Source organism: Acinonyx jubatus, chromosome D1 (assembly GCF_027475565.1).
Source record: "Acinonyx jubatus isolate Ajub_Pintada_27869175 chromosome D1, VMU_Ajub_asm_v1.0, whole genome shotgun sequence".
Taxonomy (NCBI): domain Eukaryota; kingdom Metazoa; phylum Chordata; class Mammalia; order Carnivora; family Felidae; genus Acinonyx; species Acinonyx jubatus.
The window spans coordinates 89,673,162-89,699,683 of record NC_069390.1 but is presented as its reverse complement, the minus strand read 5'-3'; the positions used below and the strand labels follow the sequence as shown (position 1 = coordinate 89,699,683).

Below are 26,522 nucleotides of genomic sequence, written 5' to 3'. Positions count from 1 at the left end.
AAAATGATGAGAATGAGTAGGGGAAGAGAAGGGACAATGTGGATACGATTTGTCATGACAGAGAACTGGTCGGATGTAGGAGAGAGGCTGGTAATGACTCAGATTTCAGAAGAAGGTGGGAATACGGAGCTACCCTTGACTGAGATTAGGACCACAATGGGGGATAAAACGAGGAGTTTAATTTTCAGATTGTTGAATTCGACGTGACAATGGTACACACGAGAGCCTCTTGGAGCAGGAAACTGAGTGACTCACAAGTATATTTTCATTGCTACTTGCTCTCATAATTGGCCACTGGCATGTGTGCGAGGAACATAAACTTGGAACTACCCAAGATTCGGTTAGGACAAGATAAAACACTTTGGGATCGCTTAGGAATGTCAATCCCCAGTACGTAAGCAAGAAAGGATGGTGTATTTAGAACTCTATGCAGGGGACAACTGGTAACCCAACTGAAATTCCCACAAAGTGCTATTCTTACACAATGGGCCTATAGACTTTAAGGCTGAGTAACCGAAGCCACGCCACAGGCCCACCTGAGAGGTCCTAAGAGAAGGAACCCATGACTTTTGATAAAAAGAAGAAAATAGGGCCAGTAGAACCCCAGTGGGCCTTTATGTTTACAAGCTATTCTATCTTATATATTCTTCGAGTTTAGCCCAGGGCCTAGGCAGGCTACAGTAGATGTCAACACTGAGGGGCTGCAGTGACCGACATCAAACGATTTCCTCACTAGAGCCTGGAGAAGGACTGATGGCCTTCAGGCCCACTGAAAGCATGTTGACTCACTGCCATTATCTGTAGAAAAATAACCAGGAGGTATTAGATATCCTATAGCTAGAGGGCTCCAAGCAGAAGACAGTTCAGCCCCTTCCACACCTGTACCTGTCTGGCTGAAACAGGACTCTGCCCCTGACTATCCAATTCTATGCGGGAAAGGCAATTAGGCTTTTCTTAAGACGGAAAAACATCTTGCCTTTTATGGCGTTATTAACACCGTGTGTCTGAAAAGACCTCAAGCCGCATACATCTGGGGGGCTGTTTTCAACACACCCCTTCAGTGAAGTAGGCTCCGAGCTTGGTGCCTGGAAGCTATAGGGGAGGCGACTATCTTCACCCCACCCTAGAAGGTCCCTCCCCTGCCCCAGCCCGGGGCCCAGCTGGGCCTCTGGTGGTCGTGCCTGGTGGTGGTGGTGCCTTAGGAGATTTCTGAGCTCCTGCACCACACACTCCCTCGCAGGGGCTCTGCCAGGGATGGCAGCCTTTAAACGCCTCATTAATATTCAAATCTATTCAAGTCATTTCAATTTGAATTCTATGCATATTATCAGATAGAACAAAATGCAAATATATACAAATTCATCCATAGGAAGAAATAAATAGGGGGAGCTCTGCATAATGGGATTATAATCATTCTCAGGGCTTGTCTTTAATTCCCCAGAGCCCTGAGAACCAGGGCCAGTTGTGATCCTCTCCCTGGGACTGTTCAGCCACCATGTAACCTTTCCTGGGCCCAGGCTCTTGGAGGGTTGCACATTTTATAGATCTAAAGATGCTATCGTTGTCCGCTGATTGTGTCTCTTCCTGCCCTTCCAAGACTCTTGGGGAACTGGGAGGGTGGGCACGGGATGGGGGCAGACTCAGATGCCCGGCCGGGGGACTAGAATTTTGCTACTTCCGGAGGCCCAGGAACTGGCCTCGGACAGGATTGGTCAGTCTGGCCCTCCCCATACACCAAGGGAAGGGGTCTCTCTGCCCCAAGCTTCCTACAGCATCTTGGTGTATCTCATGCTCGGGTAGACAGGGAGGGGTTAAGCTTCCAAATTTCTTAAACCTCTAACCCGAGGAAGACTTCATAAAGCCTTTAAGGTGTATCAACTGCCAGGTTTCAGTGGACAGGTCTGCTACTAACCTTATGTGTCTACCCTTGTACTGAATCTCATGACCTGAATGGTCCAAAGCGGTGTCTAATACCGAGATAATATACGCTCTCCCTTGCTTTGTCACTTGGTAAGACACACGAGCTCGTCCCTGAGCCTGCAACCCTACATTCACTTCCACACAGTTTATATCCACTCCCTCGTGCCTCCCTCCCAGCCAGATCCTCAGTCAAAAGCCAGAAACTCAACCAGGCATGGAAGCAAAGAGAGAAAAATCAAAGTTCAGGCAATAAACCTCCTACCCTACAGCAGATCACATGTAGACAAACACAGTGCCTATTTCTCCTTTGTCTTACACTGTTGTTGTTGTTGTTGTTGTTTATCTCTGTTTCATTTCAATTACTCCAAAGACAGGAGGAGGCTGTGCTATATGGTATTTTAAAGGAGAGTTCCCATACTCCACGCTAATGAAGCCAAAGTAAATTGCTATTAAGAATCATTTAGTGAGGTTTAACTACAGAATCTAATAGATGTTCCCCTTAATCTCTTCCCCATGAGACCCAGTGATAGTGGCATTATCATTTATAAATATAAATGAGCAGAAAGATCATTTGAGTTTACAGACAGGGAGACTGAGGCACAGAGTTCTCACACAGAGAAAATGGCTACATTTTCCTGAAAGGAGGGCGCCACCCAACTCCATCTTGTCTCTGGTTCCTGTGATAGGCAGAATAATGAGCTCAGAAAGACATCCGTGTCCTACTCCTTGAAGGTAATCCTTGAACATCTTGAAGATGTTACCTTACGAGGCAAAAAGCACCGCAGCTGTGATTCAGCTAAAAGATCCTGAGATGGGGAGATTATCCTGGATTATGTGGGTGGGCCCGGGGAATCACAAGATCCACACAGGAGAGAGGCAAAGAGGGCCAGCTTCAGTAGGAGGTGTGATGATGGAAGCCAGAGGCTGCCATGATGCAGGGAAGAAGCCACGAACCAAGGAATGTACTGGAAGCCTGAAGAGGCCAGGACACCAGTTTTCCCCGGTAGCCTCCAGAAAGAACCAACGTAAGCTTCAGCCCACAGAGACCCACCCACGGTAGACTTCAGACACCCAGAATTATAATACAATTGTGTTGTCTTAAGCCATTTAAGTTTGTCCTGTGGCCACAGGAGACGCAAGAAACGAAAATAGACCCTACACCGCCTTTCTCAACTGGGGTTTCTCGTCTGAACCCAGAAGACAATACAAATAATAATAAATAAAATATTTTTTCTTCTCATAACTAGCACTGATTCAGATGCTTAGCAAATAGTTTATTTCATTAATACAATGGATGCCTTTAGGGCATCAAAGCTTAATTCTTCCGATGAACTCTGCTGAGTAGGGCTGCGTGGCCTCACCTGCTCCCCCAGAAAGCCACCCAGTATCGGGCCTTGAAAACAGACCGGGGACCCCTGAGCTGTCTTATTCTGTCCTTGGGCACCAGCACAACACATCTGGAAACACCGAACCGCACCTCTGCTCAGTGTCTCATAATAATGTTGCCTTCACAATGTTTCAAGGCACACCTCAGTAAGTAACTACTTTGTGAGCGCAGGTAGGAGAGAAAGCCTGGTTCCCTTTTGCCTTTGAGGGCCAGGCCCAGAGTCAGGCCACCGGTATGGGACAGCGCAGTGGCCTCTTGGCCTCTTGTCCAGAGCCCGTGTCACAGGCTCGGGATGAAGAGCTGCACAGGGTGCAATGGACACTCAACAGTACTGACAGGCTGACGGACTGGCTCTTCATGGCAGATGCACCATGGGAAGAGTCATGGCCAATGTGCCCCATGATTTAAGGCTGCCCTGGGGGAGCGCCCAGGCTACTCCCAGGCACTGTTACTGTCCTTACTATAATGGAGCTGTTATCTTTTCTTTATGATGCCTCAGTTATAAGAGAGCCTCAGTCAAGGGCTGTGTGTGTGTGTGTGTGTGTGTGTGTGTGTGTGTGTGTGTTTCACCAGCCTCTGCACAGAGAACTCTGTGCCTTAGCTGGAACCAGCTGTTACTATTTCACCAGCACCTCTGTCTGAGCTCCTCAGACATTGCTATCCTGCCTCACGGTGGAGGTACTCAGCCCATCACGCTCCATGGGATGACGCAGGAAATACCCCCGAGGGCCCACTGCACCCGGCACCCTCTAAGAGTAAGTTCCTCAGAGGCAGGAACCCAGGGGGAGACATAGGAGGGGCAGTGGGAGAACCACAGGGCCTGGATTAGGAAGTCCTGGGTTTTCCTCTTACCTTCCACACCTACCACCCGTATGACCTCAAAGAGGCCACTTAACATCACTCGGTCTCGTTTTTCTTATTTTTCAAGGTGAGGGTAAGAGTCGACCCTAATAAATGTGAAAGGGTTTTGGAAAGCATAAAGTGCTATATAAACGCAAGGAGGGATTAAATTATTATCACCTCTTCCCCAAGGATTACTTTTGTGCTCACAGGTATTCTAGTTGCAGAATGAAATAATAATGATAGGTAGAGTGTGTTCTCTGATAAAGCACTTTCACAGCTTGGCAAGTGACATCCCAGGCACAGAAGGTAGAATGATCCAGAACCACTGGTCAAGTGCCGACCACGTGCCCAAGTCAGACAGAGGCCCTGCACAGACTGAGGTCAACAGGACCCAGTCCCCGCCTTCCAGAAACTCACAGTCTAGAAGGGAAGGCAGATAAGAAAAAGCCACTTTAATATATTATTACAAGCACTACAAGGGGTTGGCACAGAAGGCTGTGGAAGGAAGAAGAGCGAGCACGTAAGTTGGCTTGTGAGGGGAGAGGTAAGGAAACTTCCTCCAGGAAGGAAAGTGAGAAGATCCTCAGGGTAGAAGGTAGCTGGACCAACACGGCGGAGAGCTGACATCCTTCCAGAGGAAAAAAAGGACGGATGAGCAAGCCAGGACGTGTGAGGGAGCAGAGCATACCCCTGACAGCAGCAGCTCGGTTCAGCTGGAGGGAAGGGTGTGTGTGAGAGAAGAAGAGGAGAGAGGCCAGACATCTGGCCTGAAGATCCTTCTCCTGAAGGTGCTGGGATGGCTGTTCAAGCAAGAGACAACCATCCAAGACAGAGCCCTCTGTGTCCCTGACATCTGGCACATTGGCTCTCTTCATGGCTACGCCGATGAATGGAAACTTCCAAACCTTCTTGTGTACAGGAGTGTGCCTTCATGGTCCCCATCTGGCTGAGGGAGAGTTAAAGCAGTTGTTCTGAATCCTAGAGTCTTATGGTCTCCACAAGACTAAAATGCATGTCTTCTACACACATTTCAGCTTGCTCAATCTTTCCACCTGTCTGTCCCTCCTCGCTAGACTGACAGCCACAGCCAGCTGTGCTCCCCTCCCCTTCTTCTCTTCTATCACTACGCGCTCCGTCCGGGAATGTGCACAACAAGCACACAGCAGCCAGCAGGGAAGTTGAGGGTGTCTTTAAATCTGGCCCTGGTTCCACCTTTCTCTCTCCTCTCCATTGCTGCATTCATCAGCTCCTGCATTTGGTTTCCCATTGGTGATCTGGGCTGAATAAAGAGGCCCAGAGGCCTGGTGATGAGAACATCTTTTTTTATGAATTGAAAAATAAAATGACAGTACACAGCTCGTAGATCCCAGTTCACAATGAAGAGAATAGCAATGTCTGTGGTTGTATTGACCTTGAAGATTTTTAAAAAACAGAACGAGAATTCTCGGGGTGCATTATTACATACATTGCGAATCTCTTCACTGTGCAAAGCAGAAAATCCATCCTTTATGGACATGAGCATCTCTGGTGCACAGCGTCGACCTAAAATAAACATTCTAGTGTGCAGGTGGAAGAAAATCTATGGTGGCTCTTAACCACATTCTTGCCTGTCAGCACAGATGATCACGTTGCCCTCCTGGGCTCTCCCCAGGTGGGACAAGGCAGCAAGTCACGTGGAGAGGACTGACCCACATTCTTCGTCGTGAGGAAAGCAGTGACGTCAGTGACAGACTGGCAAAGCCGTCATGCTCCAAACTGTATGTGCTGGCCTTACCTCTTGTTTGATGTGGACCCGTGGTGGTTCCTGAGTCCATTCTCACTGTATATGTCATCCTATGATAACGTGACATCAAAATTCTTCGAGGCAGCTCCCATGAGTCACCTTACCTTCTCTGGTTAAATAGGAGCACTTGTACAGCCCAAGTGAATATAAACAATACTCACAGGGAGGGGAGGCCCAGATGGGGTGGGGCGGGCAGGGTGGAGTCGGGATGCAGGTGATTTCTGTACCGGAAACGCCCCTTCCAGATACTGGTTTTCTTTCTCTGGACAAGTCTCTACTAAGCATCTGTTTTCAAGCATCTCAATGATTACTGAGAGGGAGGTTGTGACCTCCATGCCCCATGCACTTGGTGCCACGTGAGCGTTGAAATACTCTGAATACTGATTCCATAAAAAGGGGCAAACTGGCTTGTACAAAGGGCATTCCTACTTTCACAGGAAAATTTTCTTTTTTTCAGTCCATGTGGTTGCAACCGTCCTTAGGAATGATACAAGCATCCCTGCCCTGACTGTGCGAACATTTAAGGCAGACGACATAACATAAAAAGAAGATAATTTTACTGAAAACATGCAGCAGTACATATATTTTCACTTTCCTTGGCAGGAATTCGGTGGTATGGATCTTAGAAAATAAATAACTGCTGAAGATGAGAGGGAAACGCAGATTTCCTTTTTTTTTTAAATTTTTTAATGTTTATTTATTTATTTTTGAAAGAGAAAAAGGAAGAGCGAGAGAGCAGGAGGAGGGGCAGAGAGAGAGGGAGACGGAGAATCCCAAGCAGGTTCTGCTCTGTCAGTGAGAAGCCCAATGCGGGGCTCGAACTCACCAACAGTGAGATCATGACCTGAGCCGAAATTAAGAGTCGGACGCTCAACCAGCTGAGCCACCCAGGCCATCCCAAGATTACCTCATATTATTAGCAGGAGAACAGGGGAGGGAAATAGTAAGGTTTTCCGGATGGTATTTGAGTCTGGTCAGCTCAGCATTTAGTTGTTTTTACTACAAAGTACGGACTTGTATCTGTGAATAACTCTGCCCTGGTTCGATGAAGAGAAAACCCAAAGCAAAGCTCATGGCCAGAGCAAGGGGCATCCACTGGATGCTCTGGATGGAACTGGAGCCCTGGTAACAGCTGACAATGCACTGCCGATGTGATCCGTGTGTCCCACTGAAACGCTCAGACTGTGGCATGAAAAGAAGAAATGTTATGTCTTGCACGCAGCGATCTGCCTCACATTCCTCCTCTGTATTCCTCTGACTCAGTCTTAAAGGGGCTTTGAAAACGTCAAGGAACTTTTGTGTTTTGCTAGTTTATCTTAAGCGTCTATCTTAAACTAATACTATGATCTCGAGCATGGCCTAGGTGGATGCGTGCCATCTCGGAAATGATTGCTGACATCAGGTAAGATGTACCTGCCAGAACCAAAGTGCGGAGAGCTGAGCCTGAACGGCATTCAGACCCTCTGACGTTCCAGGAGTCTTTTCTATTTCTCCCTAACGACCATTATTAATCATTTCAGAACCATGTGGTCTCCTGACATTTTTACGATCCTGGACTTGACAGAAAGGAGGGTTTTGATGTCCTGGAATGCCTTTTCATGCAGAGTAGCTCCGCTCTGACGGCACAGAACTAACACCAGGCAAACCTCTCCCTAAGCAGAATGGGATTTAATCTTTCTTTCTTTCTTTTAAAGCCACTGGAAGAAAGTTAGGTGATGATGGGCTCTTGTTAAGAAATCAGCATTTGGCTTTCCAAATGTTCAGCTAAACTGGAGCCGGGTTGTGAAAGTAAGAACAGCTGCCAGCCACGGAGCAGAGCTTCTCAAATTCTTACTCAGCTTCTGTCCTGGGGGAGAGCTCTCCTTCCACTTGGACCAACTCTTCTTTCCAAGCCCTGCAAGTTAGGAAGGCGGGGGACCTTTGGCCGGGCCAGGGGTTCTGCAGCATACCGCCAAGTCACATGGCTGTGCAGGTACCAGTGCGAAGGGGATTCCTCCCGAAGAGGTGGGCGGGGCGGGAGGGGGGGATTCGGGGTGCACATACCAGTGTCTGAATGGCCGTCCTATCACTCGCCAGTAGGGAGAGGCAAGGTTACAGGACGTGTGGGCAAGTTAAGGCATCTAAGCCTCATAATCTAATCTAATCGAAGCCTCGGGAATCTAATCCCTGCTTTACCAGGGTGCTAGGAGGATGATACAGGGAAACGCATGCAAAGCTTAGCAAACTTAGCTCTAGGTCTCAATGACGCCTCCCCATGGCTCGCTCCAAGGCAGCAACCACGAGGCATTAGTAATGGAGAGAAGAGACACGCTCCGAGGCCGGCATCTGGAGCCCGTTACACATTTTGATTCTTTCCCATTCTCACCATTTCCCCTCTCCCCCATTCAGCTTTCCATCGAGGGATCCCATAGTCCTAAGGCGAGCAGGTGGCCAGACATAAGCAGAGCCAACAGCACGTACCCCATTGGTATAACATCTTTTTCTACGGGGAGGGGAACCACCTCCACGACTTTCAGCAAATTCTCAGACTATACGGTTCTAGTTTTCCTCGCTGACCCGTGCAGTTTGAAATGAGGTTTTGCCAACTCTGGGCAAAAAGTTTTCTTCTCTGGTGTGAGAGATGCTCGAGTCGTCACCTGCCGTGACTACACCGATAACACGGACAGAGCGATCCTACCTTCTCACCAACCCCACTGCACACGCCCTCCCCACCCCACCCCGGCTCCCAGGAAGACAGACAGTGTGACAGCATGGACAGACTGGGCCTGAGGCAAGTCTCCTTGCTAGTGAGAAAGCTGAATAAGCTGAATCAGGTGTAGAAGGCCGCTTGGGTTTAAGCAAACCTCATCTAAAATCCTACCAGCAACCAAACTTGATAGCTACCAAACAAGCAGCATAAACGGCCAGTCTACCAGCCACTTGAGCCACACAGAGACCAGGAGAGAGCTGCTCCAGGGATGGCCTCACCCTTCCCTCACCCCGTGCCCCACATACACAGACTCCAGGGTCTGACACACATCCTCCTTGGCAATCCTCAAAAGGTGAAAAAGGCAAGCTGCTACCCCCCGCAGGGGAGGCCCCGCTTCCAGTGCCTGCCATCAGGACCTGGCTACCGAGCCTGGTAAGTTGCACTCTGAAACAAACAGCCACTGCCCAGGGAGGTGCGTTTTAATGGTGTCTGTTTCTGTCCGGGGATGGAAACAGAGTAGCACCTCTTCAGCCTGCCGGGAGATCAGGAACAATAAGGACGAATTTTCGCAACCGTTTGTTTTGCCTTTTTCAGCAGGAGAGGGGAGCTGTGGGCAGAAATATTGGCTCCGGGGTCATTCAAGGGGCAGACACCTGGAGAGAGGGGCAGTGGGCCCAGGCTGGGAGCTGGGGGCAGGGGGGAAACGGAGCTCCTGGCTGCCAGCCGCCCCAGGAGGGGAATGATGCATTCATCACCCACAAGAGGGACACCAGCGTAGGGAAACACCTGCCACGGGGAAATGGACAGCTGGCTGAGGTCCTCTGCTCCTTCTCATCCCTGGGCATTTTTAATTGTACCCACCTACCTTTTTTTTTCAGACATTCCCCTTAGCACTCTGCCCTCACATCCATCAGAAACAGGCAGGAAGGACCCGAGCTTCCCAGGAGAGCTCCTGCCATCCGGAAGGCTTGCTCTTTCCCTCCGTGCCTTTTCCATGCCCCAGCCCCGCCCGTGGTGGGCAAAGGAAGGCCAGGCACCCTGACTAGAGAGCCTGGCTCTTCCTGCTACTAAGGGCCTCCCTGGGCCTCAGCTCAGCTCACTCCTGGGCTTTGTAAGCGCTGCTGCTGCCACCATCAGGCGGATGTAGGAACTGCAGCTCTTTTTATGTCCCCAAACCTTCCCGGGATTTTAGGTCCCCAAACCTCCCCCCAGCTCCTGCCTGATGCGGACCCAAGGGAAGAACAGGCCCAGACCGTGGCCCCTCACACAGGTGCAGAAGGGACTGTGGCCCCTCACACAGCCTTTTATCTGTAAGAAAAAGGCTTCAGAGGCCAGCTCCCTGCTGAAATGGGACTCCCTGTGAATGTGGGGTAGCATCCTTCAGCCAGGTGTGGAAGAGTCCTAGAGTATGGAGGGTAAAGCCACTGGGAGGTTAACTGGCAACCTCTCTGTCACAAGGGGCAGGCAGGGAGGGCGGCAGTCGCTTCTCCTGTGGTACCTGGGATGGGTCTCCAGGAAAAAGCTCTACGTTTCTGTCCCCTGGTTGCCTGCATGATGAGCCAACCTGGCCCCAGTGTCACTCTGAAGCTGTCATAGCTCCCAGCATTGCCAAGGGTGACAGGTGGACTGTCACACTGCACCAGAGCCGAGTCACCTGTGACACTTGCAGGTGACTGACAGAAATGGGAACTGACATGCATTAAAGAACAGAAGGACAGGGCTGGGTTTTTCGCTGAAACTGAGGAGTGGGTGGCTTGCCAGAGGATGTTTCTCTTGGCAGCGTCCCTGGTGACCCAGTGGGCATTCAAGGCCTTACTCGGAGAGGAACAACTTCCCACTCCGAATAGTGGGGATCCTTCCTCTGCCCTCCTGTGGGGGCCTGTCAGCCCCTGCACCTGTGATGTCAGAAACACGGCTTTCTCTTCCTTTTACTGTTTCTCACCATTCAGTCCAATATTTCAACATGTATTCAGAGTCTCCTATGTGCCAAATAGCATGCCTAGCATCCACATGGGTGGATGGATAAAAGAAATGGATATTTTAATCACCCAACAGAGAATAAAAGTTCCTCACTGCCATTGCCTTTTGTGTGTGTGTGTGTGTGTGTGTGTGTGTGTGTGTGTGTGTTAAAACAGCTCCAAAAGGGGGCGCCTGGGTGGCTCAGTCAGTTAAGCTTCCGACTTCGGCTCAGGTCATGATCTCACGGTCCGTGAGGTCGAGTCCCGCGTCGGGCTCTGTGCTGACAGCTCAGAGCCTGGAGCCTATTTCGGATTCTGTGTCTCCCTCTCTCTCTCTGACCCTCCCCTGTTCATGCTCTGTCTCTCTCTGTCTCAAAAATAAATAAACATTAAAAAAAATTTTTTTAAAAAAACAGTGCCAAAAGGAACTACCCAAGCAACATCTCCTTGACTGCTATTCAACCCAAGAGGTTGGCCTCTTATTCCCCTGGGGAAACCTTGTGCCCTCAAGGTAAAAGCTGAATGCCAAAAGATGAAGGAACCCACTCAGAAAGAGTCGGGAATCAAAAGACAGAGCTGCAGGGCTAGGTCGTGGTTTGAAGGTCAGCTCCCTGATTTCCACCGGAAATCCTTGAAATCCTTCTCTATGCCTCAACATGGAGGATTCCCACAAGTTAGGAGGACCTGTTCCGTCTTGTGCCACAGCCTAGAACCTTCTACGCAATTTTCAGCGTGGGTGACGTGGAGCAGCTTAAGCCTCCCCGCGTCTTGAGAAGCGCCAGGGCAGGCGAAAAAGGGAACCAGAGGAGAGTGACTCTGGTCAAGGGACACGACCTTTCGGAGGGCACGACAGCTGCCTCTCGTGCTATAAGCAGTGCTTGTGAATAGCACTCCACAGCTTGGGAAGCTCGGTATCAACGCTCCTCCTCATCATCCTCATGCAAACATTCTTATTACCACCACCACCACCACCATCCAAAAGGATGTGCCTGGCACGGGCAAGAAAATGTGCCGGACAGAGCCATCTGTAACTCGTCGTCTATCTTCTAGGAATTCATTAGCCCAAATCAATAGGCTGTGGCTAATAGATAAGATTCAGGGAATCTTTGGGGGGGGGATCTGGATGACATCTATTCTAACTCTTTGATCCACTGCTTGGGAAAGGACTCTTCAAGTCTTGGTGGCCCGAATTCTACTCTTAGAATGCTTTCAGCAATGGCAGACTATTCAATAGGCTGGCCTTAGACACTAGAGTTAAATAGCAACCGTCTGAGAAACGTCACTGCCTATTTTCTTACAAAACAATGCAGGTTTTGCTTCGCCATCGAGCTTGTTCTTAGTCCCCATTCACTCCTGATGAGAGCAGGCTCAAACATGGAACACATGAGAGGATCTGATGACGTTCTTTACTCTTGAAAGAAAGGTTACTTGGTGGGAGAGACCTGTAAACATCCCTAACGTCTTCTGGGTAGAATCACTTAGCCTGTAACCTTGTTTTCCCCAAAGACAGCACAGCTTCTCTTCAGAAGAGCAAAGAAATCATCAGCAAAAGGTCTCTAGGCATTTTCCCCTTATCTCATTCTTGTTCTTGTCTCCCTACCTGGTTTACCATTCGTCCTCAATGCGGGGCTGGCATGGGGAAATCCCATTCCTCGGTGCACACACCATCTAACAATCCAGTGTGTCCCCAGCCATCCCAGCTTCCATGTCTCTTTCTTTCTTTCCACATTCTGTATCTAACTCACTGTTCCTAAGTGTGTGTTTACCCAACCTTCTTCTCTGCCTTCCTCCGGAATGGAGACCAACAGTTAAGGTCGGTTCGTCCATACTTACCCTCTTGCTCACTTTTTTCCACCCCTTTGGAGGCTGGCTATGGAGGAAGAGGAACTGGAAAGAATGAGTATTTTTCCATTCAAGTCCCATATAAGAAACAGGGGATACCAAGAAAAATAAATCACATGTGGATTCTTCCCCCTTTTTTGTCCATAGGACCCAAGGCTTAGAGAGGAGTACAGACCCAGAGATACTAACAATGTTTCTAAAGACAGATTCAATCCTGATGGTCTATCATCAAACATTTAGCATGGTATTTTTGACAAGCTGACCCTCTCCCTCCCAAGCTTCTTACTACCCTCAGCACACTCACATTCCAGCCACCCACACTACCCATTGCTTCCGAATATATGACATTCTATCCTGCTTTCTTTCTTTTGCATACACTCTAAGCCACAGCCTGAAATACTCTTCTCTCTCCCCCCAACCCCCCCGCTGGGAGGGCTCCCAGACATCCTCTGAAATCGATACAGCCTTTCCTGATGCCCTCGGCCATTTCGGCCACTCTCAGAATACTCCTGGCAACTCTGAGCCCATCACGTTGTGACCGTGGGTCAAAGTGTCTGCTCCCTGACCCGACTGACCCCACTGGGGCAGAAATACTGTCTGAGGGGTCTTGGAATCAAAAGTCCCTGGCACAGCGCCCACCGCACAGTAGGCCCACGATGCGCGCTGGCCGAGTGGTCAAGGGCTGAGCTTCGGTGTCATAGCGTGCTATCTGATCACAAAGGACGGACTGAGAGAATGTGGCTCTCTGAGACACCAGGCGACGTGGAGCCCCTGGGGATAAAGTGTGGAAAGACGAATGCGAGGCTTGGTGGTCACTGTTCCAAGTCGGTGTCAGATTTCAAACTCCTGTCTTCTAGGCATCGGTTAGAAAGACACTGAACTTGCAATAACTGTCCAGGGAACACAGGCCAAGTAAGAAGACCATCTTGATAATTCAGCCTGATAATCACGCATCTTTTTCATACTGACAACCCAGCCATGGCAGTTTTGGTTTCAGTTTTCCAAAAAAACAGCCTCAGGTAAAATCTCTCTCACTCTGCCCAGGAGGAAACCAACCCCAGGTGGAAGATTACAGGGGGGATCTCACCTCCCCTTTCAGGAAAAGGAAAGGGAAAAGGAAAAGGGCGGATCTGTCCTAAGTTCTGGACATCGTTACACTTCAGCAATGAGTGGTGTCCGTCTAGGGTGGGGTCACAGATGGGAGGAATCTGGAGAGGGCATGAGAAGACTTCTAGACTGTGGGGCGGGATGGGGGAGGGGAACCTCCCCGGGGCATGCCCGAGGAACCTGGATCTGGCTACTCCCTTGCCTTTATTTCCAGGAAGGAAATGGGGGAGTGTGAACTCTCCCCTCCAAGCCCCAGCAAGGGCTGCAACAGAGTGATTCCGCAGGGAGCACGATTCATCCATGCTGGCCGCTATTTCCATGGGTTTGCCTTGTTACGAGCATACCCAAGAAAAGCTGACATTTATTTAATCCTCGTAGTGGTGTTGACTGTGTACTCACCGAAACATTGTATGCTTGCGGAAGACATTTGTTTCCAAGCAGCTTATGCTAAATTGCAGTGATATAAAGGAAACACTTATCCAATATTGACATTTACTGACTTCTAGAAATGTACAGCCAGAGTACTCATTTTTAAAGTCAGGAGAAGAGAAAAGAGGAAAAGCACAATGTTTGATCCCTAGCTCCTTCAGTGGCTCAGGAGCAAGAAGTTAATTCACGCTCACGTTAAATATGGTGGTGGAGATCCTTACTCTATGGCAACAGCGTGGGTTCTGAGAGCGTGTGGAATGTTGAAGCCCTTCTATGCTGAATTCCCAAGCTCTGGCAGAAAGCAGGACACGACATTCTTTGCGTGAATGTGGGAGAAGTATTCCAATGATCTATAAGGTATCTATATTCTTTTTTTTTTTAAGTTTATGTATTTTTGAGAGGGAGAGAGAGAGAGAGTAGGGGAGGGGCAGAGAGGGAGACACAGAATCTGAAGCCGACTCCAGGCTCTGAGCTGTGAGCACAGAACCCAATGCAAGGCTCAAACTCACAAACCAGGAGATCATGACCTGAGCTGATATCAGAGGCGTAACTGACTGAGCCACCCAGGAGCCCCTAGGTATCTGTACTACTGGACGTGCACACCTAACTGTAGTTTCTGGTTTTCCCTAGGGAAAAGAAAGTGATATGCAGTGACATCAAGGACAGCAGTGTGCCTCAATGTAGAGGGCTGTCTGGATCACTCCCCTCGCTGGGAATGAAAACCCTCTCTATTTGGAAAACAGGGTGAAGCTCGTACATTCCAGCACGGGATACTGCCTCACTCCCTGTGGACAGCAGTGAGGCGGACGTGAAACCCAAGGGGAAAAGACAACGCCTGGAGCTGGAGCCCCTACCAGCCCCGGCACCATGAACACTGGGGTGTCCACTGACCCACGGAAAGGCTGGAGCCCCAATCGCTGTGCTGCAAGAACCACCATGAGATCAGGATTATTGGAGTGGTTAAGAGTCCAGCCTGCTCATGATCTTTAGAAGCTTCCCCACTGCTGAATTAGAGTGTCCCTGCTCCCAGGCACAGGTGGGGTACAGGGCCTCACTCTTTCTAGGTTGACCCCTATTAAAAATGCCTGCCCTGGTGTTTCACCTACAAGTTCAGGGTTTTAGAAGGATAAGGCTTGTGGCCTGCGATGATGCCCACGCCCATGTGCCTCCCTCCCCACCCCTGGTTTACAGGAGACCCTAAAGTGAAATGCTGTTGCCCCCCACCCCAGCGCACTCCTCTAGGCAGGCAATTTTCTTCTCCTTGTTCATGTTTCCAAAACAGTTTATCTTTTTATCTCCTTGGAAGAAAAGTACTCTGCAAATCAAAGGTATCATTAGTATTGTTATTATTTTGCTATTGAAATCTCTTGAATTCACTCTGGATTATTCATGTGCTTTTCTGGGTCTGCAATATAATGCCGCCTAAGTCACCCCCACTGGGCTGAACAAAAAAGAAAAATTGCATCTTCAGGCCTAATCCCCTGCTCCACCCCGTCTCCTGCTGGCCCTGGCTCCCACCCACACAGGCACACCAGGGAGAGTGGCTCCTTGGTCCCATGCCTAGCTGGCTGCTGCCATGTTCCAAGGAAGATCCTTCTTTGTAACCCAAGAGGGAGGCCCCACTCCATACCCTGTAAGTGCAGGGTGAAGGCTCTGACCCCACCCGCACCCCACTTCCCCTGGGGAGTTTCTCTTCCTTCCTCAATAGGTCCGGCTGGCAACAGAAAGCTCCCTGCTGGGCTTTCACAGAGACCACCCCCATGCCCAAGAGACGCGTCCCAGCTGCCCTCACCCAGAAGCTCTGTTAAAGAAGTGGTCCCGCACCCTTGGCAGTTGGGCATTGACCTTCTAGGACAAAAGAAGCTATTCTTCCTCCTCTAGACAAGACGTCATATCACTTGGGGTGCCAGTGGGGGGAGGAGCATCGTGCTTGCTACTTGCCTCATCTTTTGTTATATGACGGTTCTGGGCAAGGGGAAACGTCTGCTAAGCTGTTCACTCCCAGTTTCTTGTTCCAGTGCCTTCTCAGCCTGTACCCCCTATGATCCCTCTATTCTTTCAGCTGCCTCTGATGTGCTCAGGCTATCTTCTGGTGCCCCTCCCCGTTCCCAAGGGAGTTTCTTGCAAGTTAAGGCCTCCTTCTTCTCCATGCTTCCTGCTGTCCCCTGTGGCTTCCCTCGTCTTAGCCGGCTGTCTCCACTCACAAGCTATGCGCCCCGCGTCTGGTTCAGGCTCTCCTATTCCCTTCGAGAGTCATGTCACCACGAACCTCCCTGCTCCTCTGGTAGACATCTGACAGCTCTTTTGGGGATTTCTGCCAGCAAGTCAGGAGGGCAAGTCACTTAGAGTCTTCCCAATGGGGAGGTGACACCCCAGATTAATCCTCGACTCAGGGACGTCATGGACAGGTAAAGGCGAGTTTTCACTCCCACCCCAACACGCTCAGAGCAGCACAGCACACATGTCAACCCAACAAGAGGTCTGGGCTCTCCAGGGTTAGAACCCTCAGACCCACAAAGTAATTAGGCCGGACCAGGCTCCGTGGGAATGCTAGGCGAAAAGGTCAGCGAGCAGGGAGGAGAACAAGTTTCCAAACAGCGTCTGGGTTCAAGCCACCGCCTTTGTGTCCCTGCCCCCTCCCCAGACCGTCTCGGCGTTGAGATGGGCTGGAAAGCAGGGATCTTGAGTCCTGCTAGAACGCTAGTCCTCCGTAGCTACTTAAGAGGTGGATGTGCGGGCTGGATGGGGTGGCTCTTGAAGATGAAGGAGGGCACAGAGGGAAATCGTTGTGGGCCAACTTAAATGATAAAGGGAAAAAAATACAGCAAGTTCTAACTTTATGGATGACAAGAGAATCGATTCTTTTTCACCCAGGGGCAGAACATGCCTCGTCTCTGCAGGAGGCAAATTGTGCTGTGACATTATCCCTCTCTGTACAAAGCACGCGGCCCTGACAGCTGATGGAAGAGGCAACCCCAGCAAGAGAGAAACCCACACGCAGCACAGACTGGCAGCTCCCCATTTCTCTGTGGGGGGAGCCAGGCCCACGGACCTTGGCTGGGGCGGAAATGGAGGGATGCCATTTGGCCTTTTACTGCCACCTTAGGAAAGGGAAATGAATATTTAATCTCCATCTACACGAAAAGCCCAAACTTTAAAAGAAGAGGGGATACAGCGTGACACGGACATCAGTTATACTTGAATTTCACTCTCTAAAGGGTTACGGAGAAAAGTAAAGGTGAACCAGGAATGGACGACTTAGAAGAGAGGGACTCTAGGAGTCTTTCCTTATATGTTTTGGCATCAAAGTCTTCAGAGCACTGTTGGGCGCTCTCCCTCACTGTGCAAACGAAGGCGACGGGAACAGGAAGCACCAGAATTGTGTTTCCAGAAACTCTGACATGACACATAGGCTCCCAGGGTGAGAGGTGCTGGGAAGCAGATGGAGGTGTCACCAGAGTGCCAGAGAAAGACCTAAAAAGAACCCTGGACGTTTGTTTTCTCTGAAGGGGGGGCATTCCCGAGTCTCTGCACTTTTGCTCTGAAAGTAGCCCAGGAGGAGGAGGGGTGGGTCAGATGGGTGGCTCAGTGGGGGGGCACGCCAGGCAGGGTGCAACTTCCATCAGGGGGATGTCCGCGGGTGTCACCTACGGCCTGCGGGCTAGTCCCCTCACGACCTCTTGGAAGTGGACACGCTCTGGCTAATAACTTGGTAAATACATGGCACTCTGGAGGTGGGCACAGGATGTGAACTAATCGTGTATGTACAGAGGGTCAAACAGAATCCCCTGGGGGGGGGGTTCACGATACTCGCAACAGCATCCACATTAAAATACATGTCTACCGATCAAGTCAGAAGGTATATCACAAAAGTCCACAAAAATTGTCCCACTTGGCCCTTAATTCCTGTCATTAGAGGCTGTCTATTCACAAAATGTACAGGGTCCGGGGAGGGGGTATTCTGACCGGCTATGTTCACTTTGTCTCATTGTCTTTCTTTCGGCCCGTTCTGGAGCCCAGTGTGTAGGTAGGACATCTATTATTTGGGAGGGTGGCCAGTGCTGACCAAGCTCAGAACGCTCAGGAATAAGAAACCAGGCACTGCACGATGCTGTGGTTTCTTCCTAGTGCTCTCAGGGCTAAGGGCAGATGAAACACAGCATTTAACCTCCATAGGTAAATATTTAAAGATTCATATGAGACAGAGAAGAAATAGCTCGGTGCTGAGAAAAGGATAAGAAAAGCAGAAGATGCACACACTGCGATGCTTCAGACAGCCAAAGAGGCACTTAGATACCAAAGGCTTCTTATGCCAATCTAGAGGGGAATCAGAGCTCAAGCTTTCTAACAACGCGTGGACTGATTAAGACGTGCACTAGTCCCGTGAACATGGGTGGAGGGGTCTAGTGGGCTCCTCCTTTTAGGGATTCTCCATGCAACTTCCTGAGTAAATTGGTAAGAGGCAAAGGAGAACAGGAGTGTGTGTGTGTGTGTGTGTGTGTGCACACGCGCGCGCGCCCATAAGCAAGCACAGGGGCATCCAAGAAAGAGGGTAATCTCACAAAATGGTAATAGAACCCAAACTGTTTCTGTACCAGTGTTCTGAGATAGTTCGTATTCATTCAGCCTGAAAACTCTCAGGAAGGCAATTTATCTTCCTGCTGCTGTAGGGAGCCCTGGTGAGATGCACACAACCATATGAATACATGAGTGTGTGTATACACATTATAATTACATACAGGGGTGGGTGTATACATACTGTTACGCGGAAAGGCCCCTCAGGGGTAATGAGGATGGCCATAAGCAAAGTTTGACAGGGGGCGAATCTGCAGTGACCACAAGAAGCAGAGGAAGGAGGCGTGGGTCTTTGCTTACATGTGGCTTCTCCCTCACAGGGAGAGAGAAGGAGACATACTGTTTGCTCGCAAAGCCAGCCACCCATGGCGGAGCTCTGCTTTCTTGAAAACTTTTACCCTTCATTTAATCAACAGATGGACGTGCTCTGTTGTGGATTTCTCTGAGAGAGCCCTGTCCCTCTCAGAGCCGTGCTGGCTGGCACAAATGTTGCCTCAGATGGCAGAGGCAGCGTTGGCATTCCAAAAGAGTGGGAAGGAGCCGGTTTACTTATCCCCTTCACACTCAATTCCACAGGTGACTTTTGATGCCTTTGGCTAAGTAGGCACTGGCAATCCGTCCCCATAGTGCCCTCCCCTCCCTTCAGGAACACCGCCTGGCCCCGAGGCTCCCAGAGGCAGGGAGCCAGCCCGGAGGTAGCAAAGTTCTTTGCAGAAAAGTCCACCAGCTTCTCTGCCCCTGCTAGGCTGCAGAAAGGAAACAATCAGCACCAGGGGCGAAATTTCACTTGAGACCCTGAATCCACGGCTGTGTAGGATTCAGAATTCAGCCTTATTCAGAGGACCCGATGAGATTCAACGAAAACGCTTTACAAGCTTTTCCCAACCGCTGCAAATTACCCCCACGGTGCATTCGGTAATCTGCAGCCGCACACAGTGGCTTTGGAATACACTCAGGCAAGTCAAACCGTATTGGAGCTGAAATATCCACCTTGCACAAAGCCCTCCTTCCCTACCCTCTCCTTCTCCAACCTGAGTCTGGCGGAGACGCGGTGCCCAGAAGTTCAGAGCGGCATCGCCACACAGCCACCGCCTAATTAACATACCGGGAGCATAAAGAACTCATTTGCATCGGAGAGTTTGGGCTGGATGTTGACAAGTGAGAGGAGAGAGTCACCCCTCCCACCCCCTGCCTTCCAAAGGAAAATAAACAGTACCATTTTGTTGCATTTGCGAAGGCAAAGGAGCAAGACCAGCGCATCTCGGACGCGTCCCTCAGTTCGAGTTTCCGAAGCCTGCCCCCCATTCCTGCCCTCAGCCTCCCGCGCCCTGACAACAACCCAGCCGACTTTCTTTGCAACTCCGGCCACGCGGGGGGTCCTACCTTGACTGAACAGGAAGAAGCACACGAAGAGCAGATCGAGCTGGAAAGGTTTCATTCCTTAGCGCAGCGAGGGGAAGCCGGCGGGGCAACTTGGGTTTGCAGTTAGTTTCTCTTCCCGGGTGGCTCGCCGTGCTCAGCCTCCGCCGCGGTCCTCCCGGGTTCGCGCCAACCATCTGTCTGTCCGCGCGTCCGTGCGTCCGTGCCTCCGCGCGCGCGGCTCCCGGCTCTCCCTGGGCCTCCGGGTCTCCGCAGCCTGCCGAGGCCAGTGGCCGGCTCCTAGCCGCCGCGGGAAGCCGGGATCGTCAGCGACGTGCCCGCTCGGAGCAGATCCATTCTGTGGCTCTCGGCAGCCCGGGCTCACGGCTTCCTCCGGCGGGCTCCTCCCACCGCGAGCTCGCGGGCGGGCGGGCGAGGGAGCCAGTGACGAGTGACAGAAGGGCTCCTTTCACTGAAGCTGGGGCGGGGGGAGAGGGAGGGGAAACAGGTCATAATTAAAGAGGAAACACTTGGAGAAAGGAGATCTATGCAGGGCGGAGGGGGGAGGCTCTGTTCTTTCTCGCCTTCTCTCCCCACCCCCCTACCCCCCACCCCCGCATTTAGGGGGAAATTCAGCTTTTGTCACCGTTATTGACCAAAAGGCATCTTGAACAGGGAGCAGGCTGTGACTTTTTGTCCACACCACATAATGTTGTTCAACGGGAGTGAAGTTAAGCATGACTATATGCATGCACACGCATTAAAATATGCATGCCCTGCCTTTTGCACAGGGGACTGGGAACCGGCTGAAAGGGAAAAGGGAAGCCGCGAGGGTTGGGGGGGGGGATGCATCTTTCCCCAGGAAGGTCCTGGCCAGTGTGTGCGGCGGGAGTCTCCGGAGTTGGGCAAGAGATAAGCACGTTTTGCATTTTTTGGAGACTTTCCTAGGAGGGGGAGGTAGGTAATAAAACCTGAACGTGCAAACCTTAGTTTGCTTTGCACTACTCCTGCAAAACAAAAGGAAGGGACGAGAGGGAAATCAAGCAGGTATGTGACACATGCCCATTTATTATTATTATCATCACCGTGGTTTGTACATTTCCTAAAAAGGAGATGGGAGCCCGTCTTGGCATTTGCAGCCTCTCCTCTAATAAGCACTCCATCACTCCGAGAGTATCTTTTCTCCAAGAGGTGCTGTGAATCCTGTTGCGAAGGAGAGGCCAAGGTCATAGGCAACTGCCTCCCAAGAACCTTCAGGTCTTTTTTACCTGCGGTGAAACCTACACTCAAATCAAATTCCATGTCTTGGGTGACAACAAAGTGAATTTACCTGGGCCTATTTTCTTGGTGGACATTTAGATATACCTGGGGTACACGGGCACCAAGGGAAATAAAACCTAGGGCACAGACCATGTCTTCAAGAGCTCACGGTATACTGTGGAAGCAGAGGATGTACAGAAGATACAAACTATAAGGATGGTTACAACCAAGTCTAATATGCAGCATTGCATGGAAGAAGGCGGGGGGGGGGGTAAAGAGTAAGGAGAGAAAAATGAAAGATGTTCTCTTGATGTGTGCCTTTCAGTATAAAACCAAGCATTACTTTCTTCAGTCTCTGGACCTTGGGGAGGCCTTCTGGGAAACTCAGCCTTCCTTCCATCAGTGTTACATACTTGGGGGATTTTGCTGACTTCAAGGCACATTCCAACTCCAAGTTTCCATATGGATGTTAACTTTAAAAATGTATCCCTTGGTATTGGTGAACAAGAGGAATAGGGCCCCAAGAGAAAGTGTGTGCTGGTAAGAGCTTACATCTGGTAGTTGACATCAAAGATCTACAAATTAGTAGGTGTCTGCTTTGTTGACTTTTCTATTCTTAACTTAATAGTTTATTTAACTGCATCCCTTAGAGGCTGTTAAACATATCAAAGGGAAATTTGTAAGCAAGCTTTGGGGGAAAAAAAAAGAAATGCTGAGCAACAGAAACTCAGAGGTCCCCAAAGAGGCACCCTAACAGCTAAATTAGCAAACAAGGTACAGAAACAAAGTGTCAGCACAGCCTTAGCGCGCCAACCTGATGACAGACCACGCAGTGAAACAGAACAGGCAAACCTAGCACATAAATAAGATGAATGATAATTCTAAACAACCTATGCCAGACAACATATTAAGAGGGAGCACATGGCATGAGCTTTCCATGAAATCTACTGGGTGCGGGGAGAAATGTTAAGGTGTGGGCACTATTCCTAAGGCAAGCCTTGCAGTGAGTAAGACGGATAACATTAGAATGTAGATTGTACCTCACAAAGCAACGTTGGGTGTTTTAACTAACATTTATCCCTTAAGCTGCTGCTTCATGTTGACTGTTAATTCCTAAGTGGCCTGGGGCCCAGATTTGCTTAAGTCGGCCCCCAGGGAAATATTGCAAAGCCGGGGTCAGGAAGCTAGCGAACTGTGCAATACAAGAAAATCAGGCTCACACACACACACACACTCACGCTCAGCCTTGGACAAGAGACGGATGGTAGGAATCTGAGGTTGGAAGGACCTTGTTTCGCTCTCCCACTGGTCCCTGAGACTGGCCTCGTGACCCTCAAACTGGCTCTGATCTCCCTGGCCAGCTGGGCCTGTTCCCTTCTCCGCCTACCCCACCCCCCCCACCCCCTTCTCCCCGCAGCCTCCGGTCTCAGGCAGAAAGGGGGAAAAAAAAAAAAAGCTTGGATTAAGTGGTGAGCTGCCTGCCTCTAAAACGACCGGGAGGCGTTTCAAGCCTGAGTGCCGGAAAAACCACGGCAATCTTCGGCAGCCACCACGTGGGGCAGCGAGAACGACAGCGGTACCTGCAGGACCCACAGCCGGCCGGGCTCTGGCGCCAGCCTCGACGGCGGCCCGGCCATCTCCGCCCGGCGGGTCCTTGGCCTCACCTCCTCCGGGGGTTCGGTTAACCTCCTGGCGCTGCAAGGTGCCTGCGCGCAGTTCGCGGGCGAGGCGGGTGGCGGGAGGCGGGAGGCGCGGACGGCTCCACCTGATGGAGAAGAGTGGAGAGTCTTAGACCTCGGCGTGCACGGCGCGGCGCGGCGCGGCGAGGCGAGGGGAGGGGAGGAGAGGAGAGGGGAGGGACATGGAGGGGAGGGAAAGAGGAAGACCGCCTCCCCACCCCCATCCCACCGTGGGAGCCTGCGCGTCCAGAGCCCGGGACGGGAGGCGCTGGGGCTCTGGGCACGGCCCGTGGACGTGACAGCCCTAAAGAGACAGCAGAAATCCAACACTTGGAAAACTGCCCGAATTCTTGTTCTGTGCACATGCCGGCTCCAGGTCTCTGATGCGCCCACAGCGCAAGCCGTGGTCCCTCACCAGCAGGTGGCATCCTCTCCAGCATTTCTTGTCCTGGACCATAGCCCAGGAGGCCGAGTTCATCAATCCCCAGCCCCCTTCTCCAGGGCCTTCAGTGCCCAGTCCTGTGTCCTTTGAACCACCCGGCTCTGGCGTGCGTTACATACGCGGAGGCCGGAGCCCACAGAGAATAGGGCTGGCTCCAAATTCTGCTGCTCGGTGGCCAAGAAGCTTCAGAAGGGCCAAGTCTCCGCAGGACTGCTTCCAAGCCCTGCTCTCTTGGCAGCAAGCGTGCCCCTAGAGTCTTCTGACGTCTGGGACAAAGAGACCAGGCGGGAGGGGTCCAGGTGCAGCGCTGTGGGGATACTGCCTCTCAATACTCTGAGCGGCCGAGTTCCCACAGACCATGCAGACCCTAGCTCATCGTTACTTTCCAGTGACTGTTCCTTGATGTTAGTGCGATGTCTGGAATATTTATTATTTCCTCCATTTGTGCAAAGGCCTGTTTGGGTACTTAATAACGACGTGTGGAATGAATACATGAATTCCTGTTCTTGGAAAGTTTGTCCTCCAATTGGGGAAAAGTAAACACATGGGGAAAAAAATAGGAAACATCTCATTGGCTCTTCAATAAGATAGAAATTGCCCTGGAGGTTGTCTGTCAGGCTGGATCCTTTCTGGATGAGTCTGTCTAGGCCCACTTGCCTGAGGCAGTACAGGAAACTGCCCAGCTGAGATGTAGCCCAGAGCCCCAACCTTTGGTCCTGTGTTTGCACTGCCCTGCCCTCGGGGCTCCCCTGCACTGCTCCTGATGGCCGGACACCCTCTCCCTGTCTTCTTGTGTTCCCAAGGGGTCACCACCCTGGATAAAGAGAGGAAGAGGGAGAGGCTGTTTTATGAGACAGGCAGTCATCACGAGTGGAGCATTTCCTGTTTAATGCCTCTTCACAATATTTGTTGCACAGATACATTATAAACCACATTTCCTTTTGTTTTTCATATATCCTGCCAGTGCTGGCTAATACCCTCTTGTCCAGGGATTTAAACACATCTTGAACAGGCCCCTCCGGGGAGTTTAGGGTAATCTGACTCTCTGTCCCAGGTAAGTCAATAAGGCTCAAAGCCACATATACCTCCAGAGACCAAATGGTCTTCAGGGGTCCTCCTTGGGTGGCAGCCTGTCTGGCCTGGACAGTCACAACCTTCTAGCTGATTTCTTTTTCATTATCTGAGCCAAATTTCTTGATTATATCTATGGAGGTGAATTATAAGACGGTGAGCTGTGCTTCCGTGCTGAGTCCGTAGTGCAGAAGGGCCCCAAAGACCAGGTTTCCAGCTGCCAGGAGCATCTCTCAAAGGGCAGGATGAGTCTGTCCCCCTGATTCACCTAAGACCAAGCTTAAGTGAGGGGATCAGGGTGAGTCTATTGACCTGGGCTCTGGCCCGGACACCCCAAACTTTTGTAGCTCCTTAATGAACTGGGACATGTCTTTCTTCATCTGTGAAAATGACTGGTTTGGGACAATGACTCTCCAGGATCCCTCCCAGTCCTGAAACTCTGGTGCCTATCCTCCAGAGGTTACACCGCTCAGCCTGGAGAGATTTGGAGCCCCTTCCGCAGGGCTCCGCATGTCAGGGCAGGTGATTGTGAGTGACTGATGGGAAAACAAGTTGGGCAGCCCTGGAATCTGCGTAGCCCCCTCCACCCTCACTGGTCACAGTTTTTCCCCAAGCTGTTCCACGCTCCTACTCTGAATGCTCTCCATCTTTCCCCAACCTGCTCAACTTGTGGCTTCCCTCCTCCGCTTATCTTCCCCGGAACCACGCCTGGATCCTGAGATCCAGGACAGCTTTCTTGAGCATACATTCTATAACTGCATTGAGGCAGACCTTTTATTAAAGCAAGGGAATGCGCATACTGGGGTGGCTAGCTCCAGAGACTCCCTTGGAAGGCAACAAGGACCACGGCACCTTGTATGTTCACTCCATCTTAATACGAATCATCCTTGCCAGGACAATGTGCCTGCTTGTGAATCTTCCTCGCGATCAGAGGCAGGGCTTCCTCGGTTCACAAGGGTGCACCAGCTCTCGCCCTGGTGGGTGGTAGGCACTCAGTACATCATGTTGAATGAATGGTAAAGTTTTACCCAGTGCCCCACATCCCATTTCCTGTTTTCGGAATCCAATTTAACTTCTTCTTCGCTGTGTTATTAAACCATTGTCAAACATCTGGCATGTGCCTGCCACTGCTCTGGCTGTATTTTATGGGGATGGGTAATGAATTGAGCCTATATATAGTTTGCAAAATGTGGAACACACTTTAAGATGCATAGCACTATAGAAATGAAAGATATTTTTATCTCTCCAGCATCATTCTGCACAAGGAGACAATTCTCCGGCAGCCCTGTTTAAGAACAATAGACCTGGTTAGCCTTGACACACTCATGCATGCAGGGCACTGGGTATTCAATTCACATGGGAGCAGCATTCTCTCTCTCAGCAAAGGCCTGGAGAGGATAATTTACAGGGAAGAAAAGATATGAGAAACGTTATGAAAGGAGGTGACAGATCCCTCATGCCTTGTCTCAGCGTTGGCCGAGTGCATAGGCCAGGACCTCTGTCCAGACTCTGGGGAAGGCACCGAAGACGAGTCTCAGCATCCCTCTTCAGGGCTTGCCACAAGCCTTGTGTCATTTCAGAATACGCCATGTGCTTTTTGTGTACAGGAATAGGCTAATTGTGGAAATATGGGAAGACAAAGTGACATTCCAGTTTATGACTCATTGGTGATATTCAAAGTCTTTGAAATTATACTGTGTTTATTCTTTTTCTCCATTATTCTTTTTGATAACCACCCCCCCCCCCGACACAAACACTGATGTGATATATTAGTGAACCATCACAGCATCCAAGGGAACAGCTGTACCTCCCTCGAAACCTCTTAGAGCTTCCTTCCTAGGTGACAAGTTTAACTTTTGCTTATTGTGTGTGATATTTTTCCTTCCTTCTGTGTTTTCTCTCTTTATCTCTGCCTCCCTCCCTTCTTTTCTTCCTTCCTTCTATCTATATAAAAAAATCTATCTATAGATAGATATAAGAATTATACATCCATCTTTATAAAGTTATATAAGTTCATGTATGTTCAAACTTTACACACACACACACACACACACACACACACACACACCTTTTCTATTTAAATGCTAGCAATGGACCTCCTACCCAATATTCTGAGCTCGGGAGCCCTAGACCCAGTTTTCTTCATCTCTGTCTGAAACCCCAGCCTCCTCAATTCAT

At 50.4% G+C, this 26,522-nt stretch overlaps 1 protein-coding gene across 5 annotated transcripts in view; it reads right to left on the bottom strand.

Moving 5' to 3' along the window:
• KIRREL3 (kirre like nephrin family adhesion molecule 3) overlaps window positions 1–22,961 on the bottom strand; it is a 550,840-nt gene extending 527,879 nt beyond the window's left edge. For 2 of the 5 annotated variants that reach the window (XM_027036894.2, XM_027036896.2), the window contains exons 1-2: window positions 22,733–22,961; window positions 19,917–20,370 (exon numbers count right to left, since the gene is read on the bottom strand). In XM_027036894.2, coding sequence (XP_026892695.1) covers window positions 19,917–19,971 — 55 coding nt within the window. In that variant the 5' untranslated portion in view covers window positions 19,972–20,370; window positions 22,733–22,961. The remainder of the gene's footprint in view (window positions 1–19,916; window positions 20,371–22,732) is intronic. The other 3 variants (XM_027036897.2, XM_027036898.2, XM_027036895.2) reach the window with 2 other exon arrangements.
• Window positions 22,962–26,522: the final 3,561 nt, after the last annotated feature.